The 15,462-nt window shown below is 27.3% G+C and overlaps 1 protein-coding gene across 3 annotated transcripts in view; it reads right to left on the bottom strand.

Moving 5' to 3' along the window:
* srcin1b (SRC kinase signaling inhibitor 1b) overlaps positions 1-15,462 on the bottom strand; it is a 79,459-nt gene that overhangs the window by 25,092 nt on the left and 38,905 nt on the right. For 2 of the 3 annotated variants that reach the window (XM_051098002.1, XM_051098000.1), the window contains exons 4-10: positions 11,322-11,523; positions 8,873-9,198; positions 6,209-6,987; positions 4,750-4,833; positions 4,530-4,570; positions 2,495-2,518; positions 1,501-1,661 (exon numbers count right to left, since the gene is read on the bottom strand). In XM_051098002.1, coding sequence (XP_050953959.1) covers positions 1,501-1,661; positions 2,495-2,518; positions 4,530-4,570; positions 4,750-4,833; positions 6,209-6,987; positions 8,873-9,198; positions 11,322-11,523 — 1,617 coding nt within the window. The remainder of the gene's footprint in view (positions 1-1,500; positions 1,662-2,494; positions 2,519-4,529; positions 4,571-4,749; positions 4,834-6,208; positions 6,988-8,872; positions 9,199-11,321; positions 11,524-15,462) is intronic. The other variant, XM_051098001.1, reaches the window with a different exon arrangement.

Raw genomic sequence — 15,462 nt, forward strand, 5'->3', positions numbered from 1 at the left:
TTATGCGCTTTACACAGTACACATTTTCCATGCAATTGGCTGTCAAGCTCCACAAAAACATGAAAATGTATTATTTATGTGTTATTTCCCTAGTCTTCTGAAGCCATTTCATAGTTTGGAGTAGATGAAAATTACTTATTTTTGTAAGACATTATTTGTAATCATTTTACTCAAATAAATGTGTCATAAGTTAGAAGCTTTCCTATTCATCTAGCAATATTTTGTGAAATTTCATTCCCACATGTGCACAAGATTAAATACACAGCAAAAAACTAATAATTTGTTTTCTAAACCTTCCATCTTAAATATAAAATATCGCTAATTAACGGACCCCCAAATAATACACACTAGTGCACAATACATATTATAAAACAACAACAACTATTATGTAATATTTATTAATTACAAATATATATATATATATATATATATATATATATATATATATATATTTATTTATTTATTATATTATATAAATTATATAATATATAAACTACATATTTTTTAATAATGTAACATTATTATATCATATTATTAATTATGATACATAATTAAAATAAATACAAATATTAAATAACAAATATTATTTAATTTAAATTATAAATTAATAAAGATTATTTAAATTATATATAATATATAAAACACATATTTATTATTACTATTATAATAATGTCCTATTATTAATTATAATACATAAATTATATATATATAATTATATATAATACATAATTTATATATATATATATATATATATATATATATAAATTATTTATTATTACTATTAATATCATAGTATACTAATAATATCATAGTATTAATTATAATAGATAAATTATGAAAATAAATATAAATATTAAATAATAAATATTAAAATCAATATGTAAATTAAAACTATTTTTCCATATAGGATAATGTATTATAAATATTAAATAAAAAATTTAAACATATATAAATAAATATATAATAATATATTTATTATATTATTTAAATTATATATAATATATAAACTACATACATATTTTTAAATAATTTATTATTACTATTATTATAATTTCATATTACTAATTGCAATACATAAATAATTAAAATAAATATAAATATTAACATATTAAAATCAATATGTAAATAAATCTATAGTTCCATATTGAAAACACACTTCAGTGAATAAAAATATAATATAATTTAATAGTAAATAAAATATATTTAAATATAATATATTATTATTATTATTATTATTAATTATAATAATGCCATATTTTAATACATAATTAAAAATAAATATAAATATTAAATATATTAAAATAATATCATTTATTATTTATTATTATTATAATTTACTAATACATACATACATTAAAATGAATAAAAATGCAATGTTAGAGTTAATATACATTATAAATTAAAAATAAATAAATACTATCTATCTATTTATCTATCTATCTATCTATGTAGTGATTTTTAGAACTTGCATGAGACACACACACACACACACACACACACCTGTAACTGGCGCAGTTGTGTGAGCTGTTTGCGTAGTTCAGCTGTGTGTTGCTGCAGGTCAGTAAGGTGCAGCTGCATTTGTGAACGGGACATTGCTATTGGCTGAGAGACTGCGGCGGGCGGGGGCGGCATCAGCGCCAGAGGAGCAGACGGCGACGACACTACCAATCCACATGAGCAAAAGTCATACATAAAACATCAAACTGACACAAAAACACATGCAATTTCATTTCAAATGCGTAATAGTGAAATCTGATTATCCATAAGCCTGTTAGTCATTCTGCTTATCTATTTAAATCTTTCTCAAAATGTCTAATTTCCATATTAACCACAAAAGAACAACAAAAGGCATCCGATTCTTTGTCTTTATGAGTCACATCCAAAAACAAGCCCAACACAACTCAGTACATCTACAGTACGTTGTATATTCATGCAACATACATTCAGACCCTTATGTTTGCATATACATTCACACTGTGTTATGTAATCTCAGAAACAGACTTTGATGTCCTGATTAGATCCTTTTAAGAACTGGAAAAGAAAGACAAAACATTCTAGTACACTGACATTCAAGTGTTAGTGGGAATTTCCATACAACAGAAACATTCAGGGAGAATCCATAGGACAGACATATATATATGCAGTGCCTATAAAAGCAAACACCTCACTGGACTTTTTATGCTACATGAATTATTGTGTGTCTTACTCAGAATTTTGCTATTTATTAACACAAAGTGCTCTGCAATCTTAAATAAAATGCATGAAATTAATTCAATGTAAAAGTCAAAGGAGGTGAATACTTTTTATAGACACTGTATATAGATAAACAGACAGTTTCCAAACTCCAGGATCTAGGATCCTTCAATACAAACATTATATACACACTCCTGACGCATAATTGCAATGCACAAATCGCAGTGCAACACAATCTGTAATGCAACACAGGTAGGGGAAACCGAGAAATTGACAGACAACCACACATAGAGTAATATACCTTTTTGTTTTCTAAACCTTCCAGCTGAAATATAAAATATGACCAGTTAACTGTCCCCAAAATAATACATAGTGCACAGGAAATGATCATAAGTAAATAAATAAATAAAAATACATATTATGAAATAATAATAATAATAATAATAACAACAGTAATGTATCACTATAAATTAAACTTAACTCATAATATTATAAATGTATTAAAGATACAAATCAAATAAAAAATAATGTTGATAATAATATTACATTAATATCGTTTGAAGTAATATATTTAAAATAATAATTATAACAAACACATTAATAATAATAATAATTATTATTATTATTATTTTATTACTATAAATTAAACAAAGTAAACATAAATATAAAAATAGGCAAATATATATAATTATAATTATATTATATTATAATTATAATAGTCATATTTATTCATGTCATATAATTATGTTGAATATTAATATTATATTAATCTAAACAATAATATAACTAATATTATTTGAAGTAATATATTTAAAATAATTATAAATGATAACAAACACACTATTAAAATAAGTCCTAAATACTGACTAGTGCACAAGAAATTAAATAATATATAAAAAAATATAAAAAAATAAAAATGCATATACAATAAAATAAAAAATAAATACAAATAACATTGAATATTAATATTATATTAATATAAATAATAATATTTGAAGTAATACATTTAAAATAATAATTATAATAAACACATTCTTAATATAAATCCTAATTACTGACTTTAAAAAGTAAAACTGTCATATTATAAATTAAAAAAAATAATTATTTTAAATAAAGATAAGATAAAATACAAATAATAAAATAACACCAAAATAATATTAATATTACATTAATGTAAACAATAATATAAATAATATTATATGAAGTAATATATTTAAAATAATAATTATAATTTATAATAAATAGTAAATATAGTATTCATATAAATCCTAAATTATGACTTTAAAAATAAGTACAACATCTAAATAAATGTGTAAATATATATAATATGAATACAATAATGTTTTTTATAAATAATAAATAAAATTCATCTAAATATATAATTTAAAAATAATGCATATAAAAATTAAAAATAATAATAAATAATCAGATGAATCAAATTATAATAAAATGTCTAAATATAAATATTAAATAAATATAAAAATAAATAAAATATCCAAATAAATATACATTATTTAACATGATAATATAATATAAAATAGTATAATATAACAATATAATATAATATTGTTAAAATGTTTAATATTAACATGCACACCTCACACGAACTAACGCATTATGACGTTTCTGCGGCATTAGCAAGAAATCTGTTCATGTTAATTTACATTACTGACACTCAAATCATGAACTCATTCATGGACTACAGCCGTAGAACACAAACAAACATTAGCTAATGTAAACCAATCCAAACGAGCGTCATTTCAAGACGGATCACACTGCGGTCCTCGAGGACTTGGCTTGCCTGCTTCTATCATTTAGACAAACATCCTTCAGTGCGGCACACAGTCTCGTCTTATTACCACCACGCATGATTCACTCATTTAATGACCTGTTAATTGATACGCCTACTCCGCATCACTTAATTGTTCTTGTGAACATAATTAGTTTATTACAGCTATTCTGAAGCACAAACAGTTTGTTCACTTCATGTCAATAAGATTATTTTATGAACCACATAAACCGAACAATGCTCATGCATTAATATGTTCAGGTATTAATATGACAGGCCTATGTTTAACTGCATTCATTTTGACTGTTTCTAAATCATATGGACAAAACTACAGACGACAACACTCTAATTTATAATTCATTTTTATTATATATCTGTTGAAAAAAGCATGTATTTAGAGTTTTTTCTATCAACTAGGTTTTTAAAGGTTTTTCTTAGTGCATGTAATAAAATGTCTTCATCTTTGATAATTTAAGCTTTTTTAACAATGTTTCCCACAAATGTTTAAGCCATATTTACGCAAACACTCAAACTGTACGGTACTCACTCTCCGGTGCGGAGCAGTCGCTTGCTGTTTCTGCTTTTTCGCTGCAAGACAAACACAGGAAACATGGAGAACAAACTTCATTTACATGGTTATATAATTTGCATGGATATGCATTATTAATGTGCATTAAAATTAATGTTGACAGCTCCAAAAGTCATTTAAAAGTTTTAGGTTTGACAGTGATAGTCAATAGTATTGGACTGAAGCTGAGATTTCTTACGGGCTGTCTGGTCCTCGGGTCAAGACACTCTGAACCAGTCCGGTTAAACTGGCGATCTGCTTCTCCATGGCCTCCATACGCTCTCTAAAAATACAAAATACTATTAAACATATACAAATAAAACTTGAGCATTCATCAAAAAAAAAAAAAAAAAATCAAAATCTTGCATTCTCTAATAATACTAAATAAAATATCTTAAAATACATATTATTATTATAAGTCATAATAATAAACAAAACAGATTTATTAATTATAAATTATTATAAAATATATTTAAATAAATATATATTTAAAATATTAATAATGTCATATTTATTATAGAGTATAATACAGAATTAAAATAAACATGAACATAAAGTTATAATAAATTTAATAATTTATTATTATTTATTAATAATTAAATATATATAAAAATTAAAATAAATACAATAAAAGAAAAGAAAATATTTTTTTAAATTTGGCAAAAGAGTAGGGTTCATCCAAAAAACTATATAAACTATATAAATATATATTAAAATACATATTATAAATAATAAATAAAATGTAGCAGATTTATTCATTATAAATTATAAAATACATGTAAATAAATATATACTGAAAATAATAAATTTCATATTTATTATAGTTTATAATACATAAAATAAATATGAATATTAAATAACAAATATAAAAAAAATGTTTCTAATAAGTGAATATTTTTATAAATATTAAAATATAATATAACAACATAATATAATCAACATTCACAAATGTTTTTTTTTTATTATTAAATTTTAATCTGGTAATATTAGTTACTTAATGTAAGGGGGTTTAATTTTAAGTATAATATTTTAATGCACACAAAATGTATGTACGTTTCTGCACTTATAATTACCTTATAATTTATGGTGAATTTATATTATATTCACAGAGAGAAGACTTGTTATTTTATTGTAAATAAGTGTAAAAAATTACTTTAAGGTAAAAAAAAAGAAAAGAATGAAATATATTTGTTTATAAATTATAATTATAATTTATGAATAAAACGTTACAGTAAAATGTTGCTAAAATTATGTAGAAACACTATATTTCAATGCCTTTGTGTTCTCTTCCAAAACTTTTGAGGTTCCCTAAAAAAAACGTGCATTTTCTGATAAATTTTTGTTTAACTAAATTGTCAATCAATCACACACAAGTTGTTCCAAATCTGTATAAATTTCAACCTTCGTCACAAAAGAAGATATTTTGAAGTTGGTAAACAAACCGTCAATGGTAGCCATTGATAGTATTGAAAAAAATTCTATGGAAGTCAATGGGTACCGTCAACTATTCAGCTACCAACATTCTTCAAAATATCATCTTCTGTGTTCAACAGAAGAAAGAAACTCATACAGGTCTGTAACAACATGAGGATGAGCAAACGATAAAATTTAAATTTTTAGGTGAACTATCCCTTTAAGAAGAGAAGACCCAGTCTCACCTGGTCTCTTCGTTACCAGGTAATGTTGAGCCGTACACCGGCATCGGCCCTCCGTCTCCTCCAGGGCCCCCGAGCATACATATCTGCTCCAGAGGTGGTCCTCCAGGACGATTTTTGGGGCTCTCTATGTACACAGTGCCATCCTTACGAAACCCATGTCTCCCAGGGGACCCTCGTCCCGGGTGGCTCCCATACGGATCCCTGCCATCAGACAGTTTTTGAGGCGAGGCTGGAGGTAGGGTGCGGAAACCCATCGTAGCATACGGATCGGCATATATAGGACCGCCGGGCCTGTAGAGGGCGCCCTCGAGCTCACATTGCAATGCCGCGGCGGGGTAGCCACCAATGGAGCGCACAGATCCGCGGCGGTACGCCAAAGCTTGCGGCGAGGCCACGCTGAGCCGGGGATCCTGGACGAGCGCATAGGGGTCTGCATATATCGCTTCGTTTTTAAGCAACACCACGCTTTTCGAGGACGAAGTAATTTCCTCGTCTGGTTTCACGTCACGGCGTTCTAGAATGGCACTTGGGGAGGGGCAGAATGCAGGGTGGGTGTGGCCGGCCTGCTGGGGGGCATGACCTCCGGGGTGGGCGTGGTGTTGCTGATAGGGGTGGAGCTGCGGCGACGGATGGGGACCGGCATAAGACGACGGACGCCCACCCGTGTAAGACAGGCGTGACTGCGAGCGTGACGGAGATCCGGAAGGAGAAGAGGAAGACGGGAGGGTGTTTAAACGCCGCGTGGGAGACGATTCCCTCGAGGTATACACCAGCTCTCTCTGGAGGAGTCAGACAGAATAAGAGAGACAGAACGGGAGAGAGGAAGAAGTCGGGAGAAGTTAAATGCACTTGACATATGACAAAAAAATGTATGATATCTGAACAGAATCGTGCTATTGCATGTTTTCTCTGTCATTTATACACACAATATAGACTTGAGGAAGGAAGAGGATGTGTTCTTCATCCTTATCATCTAGTAGGAGAAACTGCGCTTGAAAACAATGCATTTTCATGTTTTAGATGTGTCTCACGCTTACCAAGGCTGTATTTATTTGATTAAAAATACAGTAAAAACAGTAAAATTGTGAATTATTATTATTATTTTAAATAACTCTTTTCTATTTTAATATATTTAAAAATTTAATTTATTCCAGTGATGCAAAGCTGAATTTTCAGCATCATTACTCCAGTCTTCAGTGTCACATGATCCGTCAGAAATCATTCTAATATGCTGATTTGCTCAAGAAACATTTATTACTATTTATAATGAGGGGAAAAAACATATAACATTTCAGAAGATTCATGCATACCAGACAATATATGTTATTTGGGTGTTTTTATGGTAACATGTAAGGTGAAATATTTTAGTTTGAACTTACATTATGTTTAAAAATGGTTATTTTACTGCAAAGGAGTGTAAAAATGTTATTTTAAAGTAAAAGGCATGAATTATCTTCATATGAACTATAATTTTTTAGAGAAAAGGCATATCTAAAATGACAATAAATGTACTTGTGTACTATATAGAAAATATGAAACAACTTACAGTTTATAGTGAATTTACATTTTTTTTAAACAATATGTTATTTTACTGTAAAAAAAAAAAAGGTCTAAAAATGTTAAAGTAAAAAGCATGAATTATCTTTGTATTAATTATAGTTTATGGAGCAAAGACATATCTAAAATGAAAATACATTTACATTTACAGTAAAAAAAAACTGTAAAATTATGTTTGTGTAATATAAAAAAGTATGAAAATTTACAATTTATAGTGAATTTACATTATATTTAACAAAACTGTATTTTACTGTAAAAAAGTGTAAAGATGTTATTTTAAAGTAAAAAGCATGAATTATCTTTGTATTAATTAGAATTTATGGGGAAAAGGCATATCTAAAATGACCGCACATGTATTTTTACAGTAAAGAAAAATGTAAAATTGTGTACCATAAAAAGTATTTAAAAAAAAAAAAAGCATGAATTATCTTTGTATAAATTATAATTTATGGAGCAAATGCATACCTAAAATGACAATACATGCACCTTTACTGTAAAAAATGGTAAAGTTATGCTCTAGTGTAATATAAAAAAAAAGTACACAACAACTTACAATTTATAGTGAATTTATACTAGATTAAACAAAACATTACTGTAAAAAAAAAAGTGTAAAAATGTTATTTTAAAAGTAAAAAGCATAAATTATCTTAGTATGAATACATGCACGTTTACAGTAAAACACTGGTAAAATTATGTTTTATGTATAATATATAAAAAGTATAAAACACCTTACAATTTATAAAGAATTTATACTTATACTACATATATTTAACAAAATATTATTTTACTGAGAGTGTAAAAATGTTATTTTAAGGTAAAAAGCATGAATTATTGTTGTATAAATTATAATTTAGTGAGAAAACCAAATCTAAAATGATAATGCATGTACTTTTTTAGTAAAACATCAGGGAAATTGTTTAGTATTTGAATAAACTACTGTATAATTTAAAACTAAAAACAAGAGCATAATCATCTGATTATTATTTTATTATTATTAATTTAAATATTTAAGAATTGGAATAATACAACAGTTCTTCTATTTTGTCAACAGTTACTGACACTGAGATGTTTTATTTGACATAAATTATTAAATGTGTTTTGACTCACCCGCAGGTCTCCGTTGGCGATGTGTGCGTGGTGTACGGGGTGAGCCGTGTGCTGTGCATTGTAGTGTGTGTCTCGTATTGGAGCCTCTCTGCAGTAGATCTTGATGAGACATCGGTCGTGGATGTCACGAGGGTCCTCCAGCTCGTAGAAGATGTTGCGTGCCTCGTCTTTCATGAGCAGAGCCGTGCCGGGCGAACGCAACGCGCCCATGGTCAGCTTCTGAGGAAACATGTGCACGATGAGCGCGTGAAGCGTCTCCATGCTGGTCAGCTCGTGAGTGATGTGCACCCGCCGCGTCTCGTCACCGAACTGCAAAAACAGCACCGCTGGAAAAACAAAGAAAATTGGTTTAGTTGAAATTTGATATGCAACACAACAGTAAAATGGTAAAAAAGTGGAGTGATACAGACAGTGATGCATTCTCTTGCAGCTATACAAAATATTGAACGCTGCTTGTCCAATCAAATTAGTGAACCAGAACTAACTGTATATAATTGATTTTGTCAGACTCAGTCTGATGGTTGCATAACTGCTAAGAGCGAATAAACTCCCTTCCTGATTCCCCCAGAACATTTATTGAAAATAAGCTGCAAAATTGACTCATGCAAGGAAATACATATATATTTATAGAGATGCTTCACTTAAACTGCATTTAAAGTACACATTTTTTTGTTCATGCACTCCCTGGGAATTGAACCCAAGACACCACAATGGAAACGGATATGATGTCACAACAACATGTCAGTGTGTTTTAGATGCACTTCACTTGTATGACAAATTTCCATGTTTTTTTTTTTTTTTTTAAATTAAACTGATAATGTTAATAATTTTATAATAACAATAATAAATAACATAAAATATTAGTTGTTATCAATTTAATCCATCCTTGCTAAAAAAAAAAAAAGAAAATTATTTCCAAAAAAAAAACAATTTTATAAATTAATTAATTAATTAATTAATTAATTAAAATAAATAAAAAAATAAAATAAAATATTCAAAACATTTCATAAATTTCATGCATACAAGACAATATATTACATTGTTTTTAAGGTTAAATTTATTTTATATTATATTTTAAAAGTTCCATAAATGTTTAAAAATATAACTAATAATAGTAATCATTTTATGATAATATAAAACATAATAATATAAAACAAAACTTGTCTATACAATTATTGATTATATATTATATATAATTGTCTAGTATGATGGTTTCTATCAATTTAATGATTTTCTATTGCTGAAATAAAATGGAAATGGATATGATGTCACTATTTCAGTGTGTTTTAGATGCACTTCACTTGTATGACAAATTTCCATGTTTTTTAATTAAACTGATAATGTTAATAATTTTATAATAACTATAATAAATAACATAAAATATTAGTTGTTATCAATTTAATGCATCCTTGCTAAAAAAAAAAAAAAAAATTTTTTTTTTTAAAAAATTTATTTTATAAAATAATAAAATTAAATAAAATTAAATTAAATTAATTCTTACTGAAGTTTTCTTATGTAATGGGGGGGAACTTTATAATATTTCATAAATTTCATGCATACAAGACAATATATTACGTTGTTTTTAAGGTAATACAAATATGAATCACATTATTTTTTGGTGAATTTATATTATATTTAAAAATTTCCAGAACTGTTTAAAAATTGAACTAATAATGGTAATCACTTATAATAATAGAAAACAAAGTTTTTATTATATATATTTTTATATAGAATTATTTATTATATATAATTGTCTGGTATCATAGTTTCCACAAAAATATGAAGCAGAACAATACACAACATTCATAATATTAATAATAAATGTTTCTTGAGCAGAAAATCAGCATATCAGCATGATTTCTGAAGGATCGTGACACTGAAGACAGGAGTAATGATGCTGAAAATTCAGCTTTGCATCACAGAAATAAATTACATTTCAAAATATATTCAAATAGAACATTGCTATTTTAAATAATAAACATTTTTCACAATATTAGTGTTTTTACTGTATTTTTGATCAAATAAATGCAGCTTTGGTGAGCATAAGAGACTTGCTGAATGGTAGTAAATTATGAATATAAAACAGACTTAGTCGACAACATTTAAAGGTTTTAAACCATTCTTTTTGTACCACTAACTGGACTCATTTTATAATAAATATATCTAATTTAATTCATCTAATTAAATGTATATACATAAAAAATCTGATACACCTAATTTAAGCCAAAACCCAGCTCCATTTAGCATCATGGTCCTTCCAGACTGTAAACTACACCCAAAGTGGAGGTTAGCCAATCAAAACAGAGGTCATTTATATATACAGTAGAAGTATAAAAGGTTCATGAGCAGCAAAGCCATGTCAGATAGAGAGTGCCAAAAAGGTCTAAATAATTCAATGACGCACAAAAGCTTGGAAATAAAATGGTACAAAAGTACAGATGTGTCATACCTGGCGCTCTCAGTTTAGCCTGACTAGGTGATCGTGCCAGTGGAAGACTCTGTCTGAGGATGTTGGAGCGACTGAAGCCCAGCGGCAGCTCAGCATCGGCCATGCTTTCCAAACTCTCTGCGGACGCGTAACACAGTCGCCCTCCTACCTGCTCGCCCAGCGAGTGCTGCTGCAGCCCCGCAGCGCCGCGTGGAGTCCGCGCCTGCAGGAGACAGACGGAGACAGACGGAGACAGACGGATCAGTGTGCACGAGTCTCCGAGCGGAGGGAGGGAACGCTCTCTAATTGCCCGTATTGCAGAAGTAGCAGTTTTGCAAGGGTAATGAAACCTCTGTGATGGGAAGGCAAAAGAGTGTCTAGGGAAAATTAGGATGCGTGTGTGTGTTTGAGTGAGTGAGTGAGTCTCCAAAGTGTTGAAAGGAAACCCATGCAGGCTAAAACATTCTCAAATCATGCTGATAACATGATCATGTCAGCTCGACTGCTGCCGTCGCCGACAAAGCATATCAGACATCTTCAAATGCATGTTGATTTTTCAATTTAGCATTTTACTCATGTTGTAAAATGAATATGTAATTGCATCTCTGTTCATTTTTAGGTTGTATGACTTTACAATTTATATTTTCTAGATTTCTATTTGAATATTATATTATACCTTTAACATATCATAAACATACACATTACTATTTCTTATTAGTATCAGCGTTTAATAGTATTTTTTGTAAAAAAATATATGATTTCAGAATTATTTGATAAATGGAAAGTTCAAAAGGACAGTATCTATTTGAAATATAAATCTTTCATAACATTTCTGTCAATTTTCATCAATTTAATGCATCCTTGCTGAATAAAAGCATTCATTTCTTTCAATCTCAATATCTTTAAATGGATTTTGCCTAATATTTTTATATATACAATGTCAAAAAATGTTTTTTCGAAGTTGAAATAAAGATTACTGAAGTACATTTTACAAGAAAATGCTATTTCAATTTTTCTACTCAATTACTGTCAATTTTCATCGATTTAATGCATCCTTGCTGAATAAAAGCATTCATTTCTTTCAATCTCAATATCTTTAAATGGATTTTGTCTAATATTTATATATACAATGTCAAAAAAAATTTGAAATAAAGATTACTGAAGTATATTTTACAAGGAAATTCATTTACAAGGAAATTCAAAAACTATTTCAGATTTTCTACTTAAATTTTGTCAATTTACATCAATTTAATGCATCCTTGCTGAATAAAAGCATTAATTTATTAAATTTCAATATCTTTAAATGGATTTTGCCTAATATTTATATATACAATGTCAAAAAATATATTTTTTGAGGTTGTAAATGAAGATTTTACAAATTACTATTTCAATTTTTCTACCTAATTTCTGTCCATTTTAACCAATTTAATGCATCCTTGCTGAATAAAAGCATTAATTTCTTTCAGTTTCTTTAAATGGATTTTGCTTTATATTTTTATATATGCATTGTAAAAATATACATATATTTTAAAGTTGTAATTAAAGATTAATGAAGTACATTTTACAAGAAAATGTTATTTTAGTTTTTCTACTCAAAGTCGATTTTCATCAATTTAATGGATCCTTGTTGAATAAAAGCATTAATTTCTTTCAATTTCAAGTCTGCATTTTTCAGTTTTGCTTTATATTTTTATATATACAATGTCAAAAAATATTTCGTTAATAAAGATTACTGTACATTTTACAAGAAAATACTTTTTTTTCCTGCTTAATTTCTGTCAATTTAATGCATTCTTGCTGAATAAAAGCATTAATTTTTTTCTATTTCAATTTCATTAAATTTATTTTGCTTCAAATATTTATATATACAATGTAAAAAATGTTTTTGTAAATGAATTTGTAAATAATCATTACTGAAGTAGATTTTACAAGAAAGTAATTTTTTAATTTTTCTACTTAATTTCTGTCCATTTTCAGCAATTTAATGCATCCTTGTTGAATAAAAGCATTAATTTCTTTCAGTTTTTCAATTTCAGTTTTTTTAAATGGATTTTGCTGTATATTTTTATATACACAATGTAAAAAATACTTTTTTCCATAGTTGCATGTAAAGATTACTTAAGTACATTTTACAAGAAAATACTAATTCAATTTTTCTACTTAATTTCTGTCAATTTTCAGCAATTTAAAGCATATATTTCATTCAATTTCAATTTCTTTAAATTGATTTTGCTTTATATTTTTATATACACAATGTAAAAAAATACATATATTTTTTTCCAAGTTGTAAATAAAGATTACTTAAGTACATTTTACTATTTTAGTTTTTCTACTTAATTTATGTAAATTTTCATCAATTTAATGCATCCTTGCTCAATAAAATAATAAATTTTAAACCAGACATGTATATTGGTTATCGTCCTACTTGATCTGTAATAATCGGGATCAGCCCTGAAAAACACATATCGCTCGATCCCCAGTAAAAATTAAAAATAAAATAAAATAAAATAAAAATTAAATTAAATTAAATTAAATTAAATATATATATTTTTTTTTTTTTTTTTTTTTTTTTTTTTTTTTTTTTTATAAACTAATGGGGTTCCAATCAACAAATAACCATGATTTATAAATAAAATTAAAGTAATATAATACAAAAACGTTTCCAGATGTTTCCTAAATAACAAACCAAAATGTCAAACATAAACAAACAGACAAAAATTACTAAAATCTTCACAAATTTTCAAGAGGAAATATTTCTACTCACACCAGTACGGCAATAACTGCTTTCTTTAAATCTCAGTACAGCACATGTGGATGTCAGAGATGTGGCGATGCATAACAGAGAAAGTTTGCTGTCTTAAGAGTCTTTCTTAACCTGACCACACTGTTCTTGCACCTCTGGTTGGCTGATATGTTTTGACTGACATGCATTCTAGCCAATCAGAATGCACGAAGCCTTGACAGACAGGACAGATGTTTGCAGCTGTGCCCCTCCATGGCAAATTTTACGGGTGTTAACAGTCCTGGAATACCGTTCTAGTGAGGGATGTAATCAGGAATGTGCTGCAAGTTTCAAACATCTATTTACAAAGTAAATAAAGTGAATAGTTTGGCAATATATATGTATATTATGTAGGTTACAGTGAGAATCGGCATGCAGAAGTCTCAGCATCATTGATTCTGGCATCTGTCTCTAGGGCTACAGGTTAATGGCTTCACAATAATTGTGAATTAACCTCATTTCCCTTTAATAAATACATTAATTAGCATGACAGCATCAACACGACAGTGCTTATTGATTGAGAAGTGTGGCCAGACAGGGAGCTTTGCTACTGACAGCAACAAGGGAGTGTGTAAAGTGTAAATTTATGTAAATTTGTGTAAATTTATTGAGTTCAAAATTCACACACACACACACAAGTGTTATTTTGGGATCACTGAGATACTATTATATAGTTTTTTTTATTATTTAGACTTTGTTATTTTTATATATTCCTTATTAAAGTGGATTTTAGTTAAAGTTTTAGTGATTTTGCTGTGTGGTTTTGTCATTTTTATTAGTTTTTCTTTTTTAAAATGATGGTTTGTGAAGTATTTTATCACTATATTTCAGTTTTAGTTATTTTAATATCAAGTTAAACTATATGACAATAAAAAATGTAGCTGAAATAAAATATTTTATGTTTATGCTTTTATGTTTTTATGTTTTTTAATTAATTACAATAACCCTGACACACACAATGATGTTTTTTTTTTTTTTGGTCTATATAATTTTTATTAAACTGCATTTCAGTTTTACTTAATTTAGTATCTAGTAAGTTAAACTAACTCACAATTAAAAATGTTGTAGCTGATATACAATTATTTAAGGCATTTTTATGTTATATTTGAAATAGAATATAATGTTTGATTTTTGTTTTGTTTTTTTTTTTTTTTTAGATAATTATAACCCTGACACACACAATTCTGTTTTGTTTTGTCTGTATCATTTGTATTCATTTGCATTTCAGTTTTAGTTATTTTAGTGTCAAGTTAAACTAAATGACAATGAAAAATGCTGTAGATGGAAAAACATATTTTAAAGATTTTTTTATATTTTATTATATTTCAGCTAAAGTCTATTTTATTTCAAATAACACCATTTTTTTAGTAACTGACACAC

The sequence above is a fragment of the Labeo rohita genome, chromosome 24, assembly GCF_022985175.1.
Source record: "Labeo rohita strain BAU-BD-2019 chromosome 24, IGBB_LRoh.1.0, whole genome shotgun sequence".
Lineage (NCBI taxonomy): Eukaryota > Metazoa > Chordata > Actinopteri > Cypriniformes > Cyprinidae > Labeo > Labeo rohita.